This window comes from Salmo salar, chromosome 06 (genome assembly GCF_965601325.2).
Source record: "Salmo salar chromosome 06, fSalSal1, whole genome shotgun sequence".
Taxonomy (NCBI): domain Eukaryota; kingdom Metazoa; phylum Chordata; class Actinopteri; order Salmoniformes; family Salmonidae; genus Salmo; species Salmo salar.
In genome coordinates, this window is record NC_138296.1 from 32,817,412 (window position 1) to 32,834,971 (window position 17,560).

At 45.9% G+C, this 17,560-nt stretch overlaps 1 protein-coding gene across 1 annotated transcript in view; it reads left to right on the top strand.

The window, feature by feature from the left end:
* Window positions 1-17,524, top strand: part of LOC106593156 (liprin-alpha-3) — a 36,027-nt gene extending 18,503 nt beyond the window's left edge. Inside the window, exons 13-32 of the mRNA XM_045720221.2 lie at window positions 186-317; window positions 641-703; window positions 789-871; window positions 1,191-1,356; window positions 1,582-1,778; window positions 2,105-2,345; window positions 3,038-3,171; window positions 3,265-3,416; window positions 3,565-3,661; window positions 3,818-3,899; window positions 4,015-4,215; window positions 5,011-5,073; window positions 9,088-9,114; window positions 9,285-9,460; window positions 9,939-10,036; window positions 10,338-10,513; window positions 13,890-13,958; window positions 14,154-14,316; window positions 15,395-15,458; window positions 15,764-17,524. Coding sequence (XP_045576177.1) covers window positions 186-317; window positions 641-703; window positions 789-871; window positions 1,191-1,356; window positions 1,582-1,778; window positions 2,105-2,345; window positions 3,038-3,171; window positions 3,265-3,416; window positions 3,565-3,661; window positions 3,818-3,899; window positions 4,015-4,215; window positions 5,011-5,073; window positions 9,088-9,114; window positions 9,285-9,460; window positions 9,939-10,036; window positions 10,338-10,513; window positions 13,890-13,958; window positions 14,154-14,316; window positions 15,395-15,447 — 2,373 coding nt within the window. The 3' untranslated portion in view covers window positions 15,448-15,458; window positions 15,764-17,524. The remainder of the gene's footprint in view (window positions 1-185; window positions 318-640; window positions 704-788; window positions 872-1,190; window positions 1,357-1,581; window positions 1,779-2,104; window positions 2,346-3,037; window positions 3,172-3,264; window positions 3,417-3,564; window positions 3,662-3,817; window positions 3,900-4,014; window positions 4,216-5,010; window positions 5,074-9,087; window positions 9,115-9,284; window positions 9,461-9,938; window positions 10,037-10,337; window positions 10,514-13,889; window positions 13,959-14,153; window positions 14,317-15,394; window positions 15,459-15,763) is intronic.
* Window positions 17,525-17,560: the final 36 nt, after the last annotated feature.

Genomic DNA, 17,560 nt, shown 5'->3' on the forward strand with positions numbered 1-17,560 from the left:
CTCTCTCCCTGCCTCAGGGCAAAGGAGGCACACAGAGTTTCTCAACTGGAGAGGCCTTGTCCAAGATGGCAGCAGGATCAACAGTAGAAACAATAACAGACATGAAAATACCTCACTATTTAGCTCCCTAATCGCTCTCTTTCTCTTTCTCTCTCTCTCTCTCTCTTTCTCTCTCCTTTCCCTAGGCGAGGCAGAGAGAGCGGATGAATGATGAACACAACAAGCGTCTGTCTGACACAGTGGACAAGCTGTTGTCTGAGTCTAACGAAAGGCTTCAGCTCCATCTCAAGGAGAGGATGGCTGCCCTGGAGGACAAGGTACTACTTACCGGCCCACTCACACCCTCTCACACCTCTTCACACTTAGCATAGTTCCCACTCAAAACAGTCAACACTTCAACCAAAACCCATACTCCTTCATTTCACACACACCTGAGTTCCCACTCAAAACAGTCAACACAATCCTCTTCATCCAGTTTCTATTCAAGACTGTTGTCACTTCAACATTAAACCCACTCTGGCTCTAAACAGCTACTATGGAATACAGTTCGGACCTCATGGCATTGATAATGTGTGATTACAGATATGTTGTTGTTATGCAGTAGACCTAATAAAGTTTTTTTTAATGGTGATCTTTTCAGAATGCTCTCTCTGAGGAACTTTCTAACATGAAGAAGATCCAGGACGACCTTCTAGCAAACAAGGTATATCAAGAGAGAATTCCATTTAATAATTTGATTAAATATTTCAATTGTATTAACTTATTCGCTCTTTCTTTCCCTGTTTCAGGACCAGCTGATAGCCGAGCTGGAGAGGATTCAGCTGGAGTTGGACCAGCTCAGACTGAGACCCGGCGGGTCCTGCTATTCCAGGTCTCCCTCGTTTCCTCAACACACCTCCTACACATCAACCTCCACCACACCAACACACCTCATACAGCTGCTGCTTATGAATGTGGCTGGCAGTATTGTAACCAAGTAGTATAAGTGGTTTGCAGCGTTATGTGCTTCCAATAACCTCTCTCTCCTACTCTCAGTATAGGTTCAGGTGTGGCCTATACACATGGAGCAGAGAGGCTGGATGAATGTACATTCCAGTTATCTCTCCCACTCACTGTCTATATCAGTCTATCTTTCTCTTCTCGCCCTCTCTCTCTCGCCCTCTTCCACTCTCCCTCCCTACGTCTCTCAGGTCTCTCCCAGGCAGTGCTCTGGAGCTGAGGTATTCCCACGGGGGCGGCTCCCTCCCCACGGGCTCCACCGCTCACCTGGATCACTACGGTAACGCCAACACCGTGGCCGTGGTCAGGCGGACTCACCGTGGGCGCTGGAGCACAGCCCGGGAGGACACCAGCAAGGTCAGAGATCACATGATCACCTTTGACGTGTCTAATATTGCTAATGATATAGTCACATTGACTTACACTTAACACATCTATTCAGTGGATGTTGTCTGTCCATTTGGGAATTAAACCAATAATTGTTATGTTGCAAGCATCACAACCCAACAAACTGAGCCTTCTCTGTGTGTATGTGTGTGTGCATGCTTGCATGTGTGTTTGTGCGTGTGTGTATGTGTGCAGTACGGGGACTGGGACAGTGGGTCAGCGCTGCTGAGGACCGGGTTTGAGGGGGGTGTGGACCACGGTTGCTCTGACGATGAGGACGACAGAGAGACACTGTTTGGCTCGGAGCTGCTGTCTCCCAGCGGACAGACTGACGTCCAGACACTGGCCATCATGCTGCAGGAACAACTAGAGGCAATCAACAAGGAGATCAAGTAAGGGAGGTGGAGGGAGGTGGAGGGAGGTGGAGGGAGATGGAGGGAGGTGGAGGGAGGGATTGCAGGTAGAGGGGTGCTGTGATTGTGTACAAGCAGTTTAGGTCAAATGCAGGTGGAGAAGATTCATCTGAGGTTTCTTTTCATTTTCTCATTCAAGACCAACATTCATTGGTCTTCCGTCTGACATGCTCCTCAATTTCCCGTCTTTCCCTCTTCTCCCCTTTTCACTTTCCTCTGTTTACCCTCTCTCTCTCCGACCCGCTTGTCTATCTATCTCTCTCACTCTCCCTCCCTCTTTCCCTTCCTCCCCCTCTCTCTGTCAGGCTGATCCAGGAAGAGAAGGAGAGTACAGAGTTGCGGGCGGAGGAGATCGAGAGCAGGGTTAGCAGTGTGGCTCTGGACTGTTCCCCCATCCCACCCTCCTCGCTGGAGAGGGACAGTATGGGACGCGGCTTCATCCCTCAATCCCTCACCTCCTCCACCCTGGCCTCCCCTTCTCCTCCCAGTTCTGGGGTCTCCACCCCTCGCCTGCCCCACTCCCCTCACCGCGAGACAGATAGACAGGTACAGCTGCTCTGTGTGTCTGTGTGTGGGTGTGTTGTGAATGTGTGAGTCTTTGTGCGCGTGTGTCAGTGGGATGCTGCTGAGGTGAGGACGTCTCATAATAATGTCTGGAACAGAGTGAATGAAATGGCATTTAACAAACACATTTTTGATAACTTATTTACAGTATTTCACTTTTTAATGGGTATAGTATTGCTTACTAGGTGTGGTCTAATGAATACTGTAACCACTCCCTCTTTAAATCAGGGTTTATTGGAAAAAGCTGTTCAAAAGAGGACATTGTATTATCATTTCTTTGTACTCCCTGACGAAGGGCATTGCGCCGAAACACGTCAGAGTTTTTAAACTTTGTTTCCATTGAACATGCCATACAAATAAAGGCATTTTAATTAATTATATGAAGAGTGTCTTGGTCCTCCTGCCTTTTTGATGACCCATTTACCCCTTTTAACAAAGAGCACCTTCTGTCTACCAAAATCTACTATTGTGTACCTGTACCCTTCCTCCTTTTTCTACATGGAAACCATGCTTGGAAGTATTTGATACCATTCCACTCATTCCGCTCCAGCCATTACCACAAGCTCATCCTCCCCAATTAAGGGGTCACCAACCTCCTGTGGTGTGTGTACATGCGTGCGTACAGTATACATACTGTATAAGGCCCCTAAATGTGTTCCTACTTTACCCTCCAGAATAACAAAGAGGATGATAGGTCCCTTGCCCTTCTTGACTCCACCCCTCCACCCACCCCCCGAGCGCTGCGACTAGACAGGATGACCCTCACCCACCCAGGGGCCATGATGGATGACCCCAGGGAATTCCGCAGGTATTGACAGCCAATCATCATCGATGATGTAGTGCTCGTATGGTTCGTTCCTTCCCTGTTTCTCTTATTCCTTCTGTCTCTTCTGTCTCTCAGTCTGTCAGCAGACGGCAGCAGTTCCAACAGCAGTCAGGACTCTCTCCACAAAGCCAGTAAAAAGAAAAGCATCAAGTCTTCCATCGGCCGCCTTTTTGGGAAGAAGGAAAAGGGAAGGATGGGCCCGGCTGGGCGAGAGTCTGCCTCTCTGGGTGAGAGAGAATTGAAATTATACTCGGAAAAACTACATATCCCATGACTTTGCTTTAAATGTGTTTGAACTGCAACAGGTCAAAGTCCACCTGGTGTTGACACCCATATTTGTAGTCTTTGTAACCCCTGACCCCCTGTGTCTCTCAGCCTCTACGCCTTCTGAGGACCTCAGTACTGGGGATTCTATGGGACTGACCAAGGGGAGCATGACAGGAACTGTTGACAACCGCCGCAGCAAAAAGAAGTGAGTCTCAGGGAATATCACCCTCCGATTCATTTCTCTCCTGACGTCATTTCTCTTTTCCAGTCTCTGTTCCACTGCTTTTCTTCCTCTCTTTCAGAAATCACTTTTCGTTTTATGCTTATTCAACCTTTGTTTCCCCCGGTCTCTCTCTCCCAGACATGAGCTGCTGGAGGAGGCGTGTCGTCAGGGTCTTCCCTTTGCATCCTGGGATGGACCCACTGTGGTCTCCTGGTTAGAGGTACTCATAGATGTTTGATAGATAGATGGGAAACCTTTATAGTCATATAAACCCTCACGATCACTACATTCTAGCCAATCCGTTTCTAGCTCACCTCTTTCCCTCTCTACTCCAGCTGTGGGTGGGAATGCCAGCGTGGTACGTGGCAGCCTGTCGTGCCAACGTGAAGAGTGGTGCCATCATGGCCAACCTGTCTGACACAGAGATCCAGAGAGAGATTGGCATCAGTAACCCCCTGCACCGCCTCAAACTGAGACTGGCCATCCAGGAGATGGTGTCCCTCACCAGCCCATCTGCCCCGGCCAGCAATCGCTCTGTTAGTAGTCTCACTAGTACACACTCACAGAACACAAACCGTGTAGACACAATTATAGAGGTACACATGATACTATATTGATATACACACATATACGTACAGGTAACTGTCAAAATAAAGGAAACACCAACATAAAGTGTCTTTACATTTACATTTAAGTCTTAATAGGGTGTTGGGCCACCACGAGCCTGAACAGCTTCAATGCACCTTGGCATAGATTCTACGAACTTCTAGATCTCTGTTGGAGAGATGCGACCCCATTCTTCTATGAGAAATCCCATCATTTGGTGTTTGGTTGATGGTGGTGGAAAACGCTGTTTCAGGCGCCACTCCAGAATCTCCCATATGTGTTCAATTGGGTTGAGATCTGGTGACTGAGACGGCCATGGCATATGTTTTACATCGTTTTCATGCTCATCAAACTATTCAGTGACCACTGTGCCCTGTGGATGAGTGCATTGTTATCTTATGGGGGCATAGCCATGGTAGCCAAAATAATGGCCTGCCCAGCATTTTTATACATGACCCTAAGCATGATGGAATGGTGATTGCTTAATGTAACTCAACTTAATTAACTCAGGAACCACACCTTTGTGGTAGCACCTGCTTTCAATATACTTTGTATCCCTCATTTACTGAAGTGGTTCCATTATTTTGGCAGTTATATGCACATTTACATTATGTGCAGAGATTAACATAAAATGTTACATGCATTCACTGCAGACTCATCAACACACAAACAATTTAGTTTTTCTGACAATCATGTTTTCTTTCTTTCCTGTCTTGTGACCACAGTCGACCAGTAACGTGTGGATGACCCATGCTGAGATGGAGTCGTTAAACGCAGCCACCAAACCGGTAAGTATGTTTGTCCTGTTATGTTAATGTCTCAACATTTTCTAGACATTTAACATTGACATTCATCTAACATTGACATATATCACAGGAGGTTGGTGGCACCTTAAATGAGAAGGACGGGCTCATAGTAATGGCTGGAACGGAATTTATGGAATGGTATCGAACACGTGTATGATACCATTCCATGTACTCCATTCGTCACATTATTATGAGCCATCCTCCCCTCAGCAGCCTCCTGTGATCTACAGTGCATTCGGAAACTATTCAGACCCCTTCACTTTTTCCACATTTTGTTAAATTACAACCTTATTCTAAAACATATTAAATTATATATTTTTTCTCATCAATCTAAACACAATACCCCATAATGACAAAGCGAAAAAAACAAGCTATTAGAAATGTTTGCAAATATATTAAAAATTAAAAACTGAAATACCTTATTTACATAAGTATTCAGACCCTTTGCTATGAGACTCGAAATTGAGCTCAGGTGCATCCTGTTTCCATTGATCATCCTTGAGATGTTTCTACAACTTGATTGGAGTCCACCTGTGGTAAATTCAATTGATTGGACATGATTTGGAAGGGCACACACCTGTCTATATAAGGTCCCACAGTTGACAGTGCATGTCAGAGCAAAAACCAAGATATACGGTTTGAAGGAATTGTCTCTAGAGCTCCGAGACAGGATTGTGTCGAGGCATTGAAGGTCCCCAAGAACACAGTGGCCTCCATCATTATTAAATGGAAGAAGTTTAGAACTACCAAGACTCTCTTCCTAGAGTTGGCTGCCCGGCCAAACTGAGCAATGGTCACTCTGACAGAGCTCCAGAGTTCCTCTATGGAGATGGGAGAACCTTCCAGAAGGACAACCATCTCTGCAGCACTCCACCAATCAGGCCTTTATGGTAGAGTGGCCAGACGGGAGCCACTCCTCAGTAAAAGGCACATGACAGCCCGCTTGGAGTTTGCCAAAAGGCACCTAAAGGACTTTCAGACCATGAGAAACAAGATTATCTGGTCTGATGAAACTAAGATTGAACTCTTTGGCCTGAATGCCATGCGTCACGTCTGGAGGAAACCTGGCACCATCCCTACTGTGAAGCATGGTGGTGGCAGCATCATGCTGTGGGGATGTTTTTCAGCAGCAGGGACTGGGAGACTAGTCAGGATCGAGGGAAAGATGAACAGAGCAAAGTACAGAGAGATCCTTGATGAAGACTTGCACCAGAGCACTCAAGACCTCACACTGGGGTGAAGGTACACCTTCCGACAGGATAACAACCCTAAGCACACAGCCAAGACAATGCAGGAGTGGCTTTGAGATAAGTCTCTGAATGTCTTTGAGTGGCCCAGCCAGAGAAGAATGTGAGAAACTCCCCAAATACAGGTGTGCCAAGCTTGTAGCGTCATACCCATGACAACTTGAGGCTGTAATCGCTGCCAAAAGTGTCTGAATACTTATGTAAATGTGATATTTCAGTTTTTTATTTGTAATAAATTTGCAAACATTTCTAAAAACCTGTTTTGATTTGTCATTATGGGGTACAGCCTTCCCTGTAGCTCAGTTGGTAGAGCATGGTGTTTGCAACACCAGGGTTGTGGGTTCGATTCCCACGGGGGGCCAGCACGGAATTTTTTTTTAATGAAATGTATGCATTCACTACTGTAAGTCGCTCTGGATAAGAGCGTCTGCTAAATGACTAAAATGTAAATGTAAAATGTACTGTGTGTAGATTGATGAGTAAAAAAAACAATTTAATAGAGGTCGGCCGATTATGATCTTTCAACGCCGATACCGATTATTGGATGACCAAAAAAAGCCGATACCAATTAATCGGCCGATTTCTTTTCCCATTTATTTGTAATAATGACAATTACAACAATACTGAATGAACACTTATTTTAACTTAATATAATACATCAATAAAATCAATTTAGCCTTAACTAAATAATGAAACATGTTGAAATAATGCAAAAACAAAGTGTTGGAGAAGAAAGTAAAAGTGCAATATGTGCCATGTAAGAAAGCTAACGTTTAAGTGCCTTGCTCAGAACATGGGAACATATGAAAGCTGGTGGTTCCTTTTAACAAGTCTTCAATATTCCCAGGTAAGAAGTTTTAGGTTGTAGTTATTATAGGAATTATAGGACTATTTCTCTCTATATGATTTGTATTTCATATACTTTTGACTATTGGATGTTCTTATAGGCACTTTAGTATTGCCAGCGTAACAGTATAGCTTCCGTCCCTCTCCTCGCTCCTACCTGGGCTCGAACCAGGAACACATCGACAACAGCCACCCTCGAAGCAGCGTTACCCATGCAGAGCAAGGGGAACAACCACTCCCAAGTCTCAGAGCGAGTGACGTTTGAAACGCTATTAGCGCGCACCCGCTAACTAGCTAGCCATTTCACATCGGTTATACCAGCCTAATCTTGGGAGTTGACAGGCTTGAAGTCATAAACAGCTCAATGCATTGCGAAAGCTGCTGGCAAAACGCACGAAAGTGCTGTTTGAATGAATGCTTACGAGCCTGCTGGTGCCTACCACCGCTCAGTCAGACTGCTCTATCAAATCATAGACTTAATTCTAATATAATAAACGCACAGAAATACGAGCCTTAGGTCATTAATATGGTCGAATCCGGAAACTATCATCTCGAAAACAAAACGTTTTTTTCTTTCAGTGAAATACGAAACCGGTCCGTATTTTATCTAATGGGTGGCATCCCTAAGTCTAAATATTCCTGTTAAATTGCACAACCTTCAATGGTATGTCATAATTACGTAAAATTCTGGCAAATTAGTTTGCAACGAGCCAGGCAATGAACGCAAGAGCAGTGACACAATTTCATGTTAGCAGGCAATAGTAACTAAATATGCAGGTTTAAAAATATATACTTGTGTATTGATTTTAAAGAAAGGCATTGATGTTTATGGTTAGGTACATTGGTGCAACGACAGTGCTTTTTTCGCAAATGCGCTTGTTAAATCATCACCCGTTTGTCGAAGTAGGCTGTGATTCGATGAGAAATGAACAGGCACCGCATCGATTAAATGCAACGCAGGACACGTTAGATAAACTAGTAATATCATCAACCATGTGTAGTTAACTAGTGATTATGTTAAGATTGATAGTTTTTTATAAGATAAGTTTAAAGCTAGCTAGCAACTTACCTTGGCTTCTTGCTGCACTCGCAGGCTCCTCGTGGAGTGCAATGTAAGGCAGGTGGTTAGAGTGTTGGACTAGTAACCAGGTTGCAAAAACGAATCCCCAAATCCCCCCTGAACAAGGCAGTTAACCCCTGTTCCTAGGCCATCATTGAAAATAAGAATGTGTTCTTAATCTGACTTGCCTAGTTAAATAAAGGTGTAAAAAAAATAATACAAAATAAAAATTAAAAAATCCGCAAATCGGTGGCCAAAAATACCGATTACCAATTGTTATGAAAACTTGAAATTGGCCCTAAATAATCGGCCATTCCGATTAATCGGTCGACCTCTACAATTTAATCAATTTTAGAATAACTCTGTAACGTAACAAAATGTGGAAAAAGTCAAGGGGTCTGACTACTTTCCGAATGCACTGTACATATATATTGCTCTACAGTTATAACTTATACTGCTCAATTAGGAGTCAAACTCTTTATCTCTCTCCCTCTGACCCTCCCTCTCTCATTCTCTCTTTCTCTCTCTATCTCTCTCTCTCTCTGAGTTTGTGGGACTACTAGACCTTGGTGTTGAGCATCTTCTTCTCTCCCTCTAGTTTCTGTTTCTGTGTAAACTGTTTCACACTAATGAACCGTTCACTAAACTGTTTCACACTAATGACCCGTTCACTAACACACTGTTCCTCCCTTTGTCTTGTCCTTCCTGTTTACTCTCTTCTCCCTTCCTCCCTCTGCTTTTCCTCCATCCATCTGTCTTGCCTGCTCCCCCTATCCTGCTCTGCCTCTGTTCTCTCGCTCTTTCTGCCCATGTCTCTCTCTCTCCTGTCTATCTGCATCTAAGGAGCTGAAAGAGATTAGCTGGGATCAGGTAAGGAATGGAAGCACTGTATTAAATGGCATCAACATATAACACACTAATTACACTATTGTATGTGACCATTGAAAAACAAATGATTAAAACAGAAAAGTACTATAAGTAATAATCGAACTACAACTGAAACAAATGAGACACTAGTGGAGTCCTCTTCTGCATCTCAGATCCTGGCCTATGGGGATATGAACCATGAGTGGGTGGGTAATGACTGGCTGCCCAGCCTGGGTCTGCCCCAGTACCGCTCCTACTTCATGGAGTCCCTGGTGGACGCCCGCATGCTGGACCACCTGACCAAGAAGGAGCTGAGGGGACAGCTCAAAATGGTGGACAGCTTCCATAGGTACGTATGGCCTGCTCTCGTCTGTCTGTCTCTCGCTCTCTCTTTCTGTTGCTGTTATTAACCTCGGCACCTGGGTGAGTAGGCGTTTTTCTGCCTCGAGGGGGTGGTGAAAAGCAAATAGACAAATTCCAGTCCCTGCAAATGAACAATGAATTCTTCTTCTGCAACTGTTTCCCACTCCCACTTCACTCACTGCCTTTCCTTTTCTGTCTGTCATTCTTTCTCTCCCTTCCTCTGTTGACACACTAGCTCTCTCTCTGGTGTGTGTGTGTTCGTGGCATGGGAAACGTGCAGGTGTTAAAGGATATGTTGAAAGATTTCCTGCTGTTGTGACACTCTCACTCTGCAGGTGTGTCTCCAGGCCTTCTCAGGGTCAAAGACACCGGAGCGCTCTAATGCTTTATCTGAGTACAGGTGAGTCAGTCGCCATGCCCTCTATTAACCGCCTGACCTTTTGACCTCTCTTGACCTTTGTCAGGGTTAGTTTGCATTATGGCATAATGTGCCTGAAGCGCTTGAACTACGACCGCAAAGAGCTAGAGAGGAGGAGAGAAGATAGCCAACACCAGAACAAAGGTGAGTTCCTCCTCACTGACATTATATCCTTTGTTCCAATTTAGTGCTTCTCATCCATCCATCCATCCATCCAACCATCCATCCAACCATCCATCCAACCAATCCTCCATTCAGTAACAATCAAAACCTTGATTGATGATTAGTAGAATCAGGTGTTTCACTGCTTGGCTTGAGCAAAAGTCTGCACACACATTGGCCCTGTCAGTGTAAAATCCAGTCACCCTGTGGGTTTCTTTGAGTGAGAATCAGGTGTTCTGATATTTTCTGAAAGATGCCTTCGTCCCACTACCCCTCTGTGTAGATGTGATGGTGTGGTCCAACGAGCGTGTGATGTGCTGGGTGCAGAACATCGGGCTGAAGGAGTACGCTGACAACCTGACAGAGAGCGGGGTCCATGGGGCCCTCCTGGCTCTGGACGACACCTTCGACTACACCGACTTGGCCCTGCTGCTGCAGATACCCAATCAGAACACACAGGTACACCCATCTAACCAATCAGAACACACAGGTACTCACCCATCTAACCAATCAGAATACACAGGCATGCACAAGCCTCACCCCACCCACTAATCAGAAGTGATTAAATGCCTTCCCCTGCTCAGATGTAACATGCAACAACCAATGGTTGTGTGCCATGTCATCGACTGTGTTGTCGGGACCAGATTGCTATAACATATGATGTGGTTAGCAGATACTTCAAAATAAAATAAAGTTTATTGGTCACGTACACAGATTTCCAGATGTTATTGCAGGTGCAGCGAAATGCTTTTCACACTTAACATACCTATCCAGGCATTGAAATATGTGTCATGCGTCAGCAACGCTTGGACAGAGAAACGCGCCCATAAACTGGATTCTGTATCTCCATAACAGCGTCTCCAGGCTAACTGCTAGCTGGTGGATGACAGTTGTATCTCAGTAACAGAGTCCCCAGGCTAACTGCTAGCTGGTGGATGACAGTTGTATCTCAGTAACAGCGTCCCCAGGCTAACTGCTAGCTGGTGGATGACAGTTGTATCTCCATAACAGCGTCCCCAGGCTAACTGCTAGCTGGTGGATGACAGTTGTATCTCAGTAACAGCGTCCCCAGGCTAACTGCTGGCTGGTAGATGACAGTTGTATGTCAGTAACAGAGTCCCCAGGCTAACTGCTGGCTGGTGGATGACAGTTGTATGTCAGTAACAGAGTCCCCAGGCTAACTGCTGGCTGGTAGATGACAGTTGTATGTCAGTAACAGAGTCCCCAGGCTAACTGCTGGCTGGTGGATGACAGTTGTATGTTAGTAACAGAGTCCCCAGGCTAACTGCTGGCTGGTGGATGACAGTTGTATGTCAGTAACAGAGTCCCCAGGCTAACTGCTGGCTGGTGGATGACAGTTGTATGTCAGTAACAGAGTCCCCAGGCTAACTGCTGGCTGGTGGATGACAGTTGTATGTCAGTAACAGAGTCCCCAGGCTAACTGCTAGCTGGTGGATGACAGTTGTATGTCAGTAACAGAGTCCCCAGGCTAACTGCTGGCTGGTGGATGACAGTTGTATCTCAATAACAGAGTCCCCAGGCTAACTGCTGGCTGGTGGATGACAGTTGTATGTCAGTAACAGAGTCCCCAGGCTAACTGCTGGCTGGTGGATGGCAGTTGTATCTCAGTAACAGAGTCCCCAGGCTAACTGCTAGCTGGTGGATGACAGTTGTATCACAAGTAACAGCGTCCCCAGGCTAACTGCTGGCTGGTGGATGACAGTTGTATCTCAGTAACAGCGTCCCCAGGCTAACTGCTGGCTGGTGGATGACAGTTGTATCTCAGTAACAGCGTCCCCAGGCTAACTGCTGGCTGGTGGATGACAGTTGTATCTCAGTAACAGCGTCCCCAGGCTAACTGCTGGCTGGTAGATGAAAGTTGTATGTCAGTAACAGAGTCCCCAGGCTAACTGCTGGCTGGTAGATGACAGTTGTATCTCAGTAACAGAGTCCCCAGGCTAACTGCTGGCTGGTGGATGACAGTTGTATCTCAGTAACAGAGTCCCCAGGCTAACTGCTGGCTGGTGGATGACAGTTGTATGTCAGTAACAGAGTCCCCAGGCTAACTGCTGGCTGGTGGATGACAGTTGTATGTCAGTAACAGAGTCCCCAGGCTAACTGCTGGCTGGTGGATGACAGTTGTATCTCAGTAACAGAGTCCCCAGGCTAACTGCTGGCTGGTGGATGACAGTTGTATCTTAGTAACAGAGTCCCCAGGCTAACTGCTAGCTGGTGGATGACAGTTGTATCTCAGTAACAGAGTCCCCAGGCTGACTGCTGGCTGGTGGATGACAGTTGTATCTCAGTAACAGCGTCCCCAGGCTAACTGCTGGCTGGTGGATGACAGTTGTATCTCAGTAACAGAGTCCCCAGGCTAACTGCTGGCTGGTGGATGACAGTTGTATCTCAGTAACAGAGTCCCCAGGCTAACTGCTAGCTGGTGGATGACAGTTGTATCTCAGTAACAGCGTCCCCAGGCTAACTGCTGGCTGGTGGATGACAGTTGTATCTCAGTAACAGAGTCCCCAGGCTAACTGCTGGCTGGTGGATGACAGTTGTATCTCAGTAACAGAGTCCCCAGGCTAACTGCTGGCTGGTGGATGACAGTTGTATGTCAGTAACAGCGTCCCCAGGCTAACTGCTGGCTGGTGGATGACAGTTGTATCTCAGTAACAGAGTCCCCAGGCTAACTGCTGGCTGGTGGATGACAGTTGTATCTCAGTAACAGCGTCCCCAGGCTAACTGCTGGCTGGTGGATGACAGTTGTATCTCAGTAACAGAGTCCCCAGGCTAACTGCTGGCTGGTGGATGACAGTTGTATGTCAGTAACAGAGTCCCCAGGCTAACTGCTGGCTGGTGGATGACAGTTGTATCTCAGTAACAGAGTCCCCAGGCTAACTGCTGGCTGGTGGATGACAGTTGTATGTCAGTAACAGAGTCCCCAGGCTAACTGCTGGCTGGTGGATGACAGTTGTATCTCAGTAACAGCGTCCCCAGGCTAACTGCTGGCTGGTGGATGACAGTTGTATCTCAGTAACAGCGTCCCCAGGCTAACTGCTGGCTGGTAGATGACAGTTGTATGTCAGTAACAGAGTCCCCAGGCTAACTGCTGGCTGGTGGATGACAGTTGTATCTCAGTAACAGAGTCCCCAGGCTAACTGTTGGCTGGTGGATGACAGTTGTATGTCAGTAACAGAGTCCCCAGGCTAACTGCTGGCTGGTGGATGACAGTTGTATCTCAGTAACAGAGTCCCCAGGCTAACTGCTGGCTGGTGGATGACAGTTGTATGTCAGTAACAGAGTCCCCAGGCTAACTGCTGGCTGGTGGATGACAGTTGTATCTCAGTAACAGAGTCCCCAGGCTAACTGCTGGCTGGTGGATGACAGTTGTATCTCAGTAACAGAGTCCCCAGGCTAACTGCTGGCTGGTGGATGACAGTTGTATGTCAGTAACAGAGTCCCCAGGCTAACTGCTGGCTGGTGGATGACAGTTGTATCTCAGTAACAGCGTCCCCAGGCTAACTGCTGGCTGGTGGATGACAGTTGTATGTCAGTAACAGAGTCCCCAGGCTAACTGCTGGCTGGTGGATGACAGTTGTATCTCAGTAACAGCGTCCCCAGGCTAACTGCTGGCTGGTGGATGACAGTTGTATCTCAGTAACAGCGTCCCCAGGCTAACTGCTGGCTGGTGGATGACAGTTGTATCTCAGTAACAGCGTCCCCAGGCTAACTGCTGGCTGGTAGATGACAGTTGTATCTCAGGCATGCAGGTGAAACTGATCGTAGTGTATATCAAATGAAGTGACTAGCCTGATTCTTATCATCTCTCCTCTAGGCTAGACAACTCCTAGAGAAGGAATACAACTCCCTCATCTCTATGGGAACAGAGAGAAGACCAGATGAGGTATTAAAGAACACAGTACGCTTAGTTCAGAAACTATGTGAAGACCGCATTTTCCACCTCATACAAGTCATTCTTTCTAACTTGACAATGTTGACAGACATAACCTTTTTTCTTTATTTCTCTCTCTTTTTCTCTCTCCCCTCCCCCCTCTTTTCTCTCCTAATTTTCCCCCTTCTCTGTACCCCCCTCCATTAGGATGGGACTAAGACGTTCACCCGCTCCCCTTCCTGGAGGAAGATGTTCAGGGAGAAGGACCTTAGGGGGGTGACCTCAGACTCATCGGAGAACCTGCCTGCTAACTTCCGTGCCTCCGCCATCTCCACGCCCTCCGTGACCCTGAGAAAGGTTCAGAGTGACGGTGAGAAGGATGACCTCTCCCCCTAACCTCTGACCCCTCCCTTTGGCCACGCTCTCAGATTCCTATTTGTTCCGCTTATTACACCTCCAGGGCTATTCTTCTATTATCACTCAGGTCACGCTTTGGACAATTTATGACCCCTTACAACCCTGGATAACACATATTTACTATGGGCTAGTCATACTGATTTATTAATGAGAAAAACAACTATATTTGTCTTGAAGCGGTTTGCGTGTTACGTAAGAGAAAAAATGTAAGACCAGTGTCACATGCGAGTATGTTCCGATGTACCCCATTCATAGAAGCTTACTAACTTTTGCGCCGATTGATAATAGTATTTTCTGTCTGGGGAAGTTTTGTTAAAAGCCTTGACGCTTGCTCTAAATGTTAACACGCATCGCCTGTGGTACAGTTTTGGAAACATAAGGAACTTGTCTTTCATATCAGCGAGAAATAATTTTCGAAAAACAAAAGGTGAAATTACTACACACATTTATAGGCTTCCCATACGGCCATATTTCCAATGTTACAGCGCTTGACAGAGGAGACTGAGTAGACTACCTGTGCTAATTAGCATTCGGCGTCTCAGGACAACTGTGTGTAAAAGGAAGACGGACGCCACAAACGGGTTGTCACTGAAAGATACTGTCGGCTCAACTGTTTTAAAACCAATTAAAACAGTCTACAGTAAGTGTATATTCTGCATTTGTGAAATTATTTCGATGTGACATGAAAGTAGAGAGCGTTGTGTTTCTAAAACCTTATCACAATTGAGAGTCGAATCACGTTTAGATGAAGTATTTTGTCTCTAAACAGAACATGTAAGGTCCTTGGACTATAAGGAGTAACATTATGCTCCTTTAGTCCATTATTGGGCTAGTTCCAACACTGATGGCATTAGCTTGGATATTCATATGCAAAACCTCCAGTGGCTCGCTCCTACAGGACACAGCAGGTTCAGAGGGCAGGGCTACCACAATTTCCTCCTCCCACAACTTTATAATAGTACATCATGGAAAAGTTCAATGCTATTTTGTCGTTATTTTGATCTTGTGTCTCTCTCCTTCTTCTCTCTTAGTGAACTCTGGGCCTCGCGGTGAGGCAGCCTCAGTCAGGACATACTCTTGCTGAAAGACACGGAGGTGAGAAGCCCTCAACCAACACATTAAACACATGCAGTAGCTAGTTGGAGTTCTCGCATGGTTTGATTTGCAACAAAACCTTCAGGCATGCCAGATAGCGTGCATGTGTGCATATTGAAGTGGTTTGACTTGTTTTCAAGCTACATTGTTTGTTGTGGTGCTGTGTTCTGAGCTTTGGTTATATCATTGTTTGTGGGTGAGGTCTTTAGCGGTGGGCTTGGTTCATTGGTTGGTGGGGATTTGGTTTGAGTGAAGTCAGGAGGACAGTGGTGTGTGTGTGAGAGTAATCCTGTGTTTCTCCTCAGGGCCATGGTGACTGGATTACGACTGGACTGCCCTCCTCTCATTCATTCACAGGAGGGGAAAGCAGCAGAAAAGCAATGAATATATACATTTATTAAATATAAATCTATTGGTCTGACCATTCTGCAATAACAGAGATAAAGAAGAAATGACGAAGATGGAGAAACAACAAAGGGAAAAGGACATGAAGAATGTATGAAATATTGACAGGATATATACTGTACGTACATGACTAGAAGGGTAGGATGAGGCAGGACGACTGTTTTATCTCTCTCTTTGTTCTGTCTCAATATGTGATTGTTCGATGTGGAGTTGTGTGCTGAGGAGGAGGAGACTGGTGTCCAGTGTCACCCATTGTGGCTCTCTATCTGTTAGGTTCTATGGTGCTGTCAGGGGTTCTCCTAAGTTGGTTAGAGTGCTGCAGTAAAACCATGTCCCCATTCAGGCCGCCATCTTGGCTCCAGCCACATCAGAGGGGCAGCAATCCGCTCCTCTACTCATGGTTTATCCATTGGCACCTTGAAAGCTGAGAGGCTCTAGGCTCTAGAGTAATCTCTTTTGAATGGAATCTATTGTGGAGATCAAAGGCCGGGCCACAGCAGCAAGGATACGATGGGATGGGGGGGCCACAGCAGCAAGGATACGATGGGATGGGGGGCCACAGCAGCAAGGATACGATGGGATGGGGGGCCACAGCAGCAAGGATACGATGGGATGGGGGGCCACAGCAGCGGGGATACGATGGGATGGGGGGCCACAGCAGCAAGGATACGATGGGATGGGGGGCCACAGCAGCAAGGATGGGATGGGGGGCCACAGCAGCGGGGATACGATGGGATGGGGGGCCACAGCAGCAAGGATACGATGGGATGGGGGGCCACAGCTGCAAGGATACGATGGGATGGGGGGCCACACAGTCATTGTGTTAAATCGCTGTGATGTAATTTAGTCATTTGTAGGTATCCACTAAAGCCAGTTAAATTAGAGTGGGGGGACATGTTGTTGAGGCCAGGTTACATACTGCAGGTCTAGTACAAAGCCCAGGGTAATGGCGTTCTAGATGTGGTGGACTTTACAGCTCTCATCATCAGCTCAGGTTCATTGGGTGCCCCTGAAAGATGAGGGGAAAGATGGAGGTGTGACGAAGGCGAGATAAAACAGTCAAAGTGACCAGAAGAAAAGAGGATGGAGACGATTAATTTACTGCACGCAAGCCATAACAGAAACCAAGAGAGGAAGGATGATAAGCAGATCCAGGAAGAGAGAAGAGACCGTTGGAAGTCAAGAAAAACCTTTAGCTTCTGTGTTACGATGCATGTCAAACAACCAAGATGACAATGAAGTCAACTTTGGGGGGTGAAGATGATACACATATATCTGTAGAAATCTAACCTATGAGGATGAAAGCCTGGGGAACAATTTGTAAAATGTATGTATTTTTATTTTAATTTTTTATGTTTTTATGATAACTATATTTATTTTCGTTATGTATGTATGTATTGAATAATTGTATGTACATGTTCATTTAATACTTAATTCTTACTAATTTAATTTGACCTAATTTGAAAAGTAAATATGAAACATTAAAAATGGTCATTAAAATATGCTACCGTATGTGTACATTTTGAAAACAAATTGTGTTATGATTGAAAAACAAATATGAATGACGAAGATGATAATACAAATTGAAAATAACACCTGGAAAATAAACAGTAATGAAGATGATGGTGATAAGAAGACAAAATAAAGTGGTACTACACATCCCAATGTGTGTTCTCACTTTGTGTACCTGGAGTTGG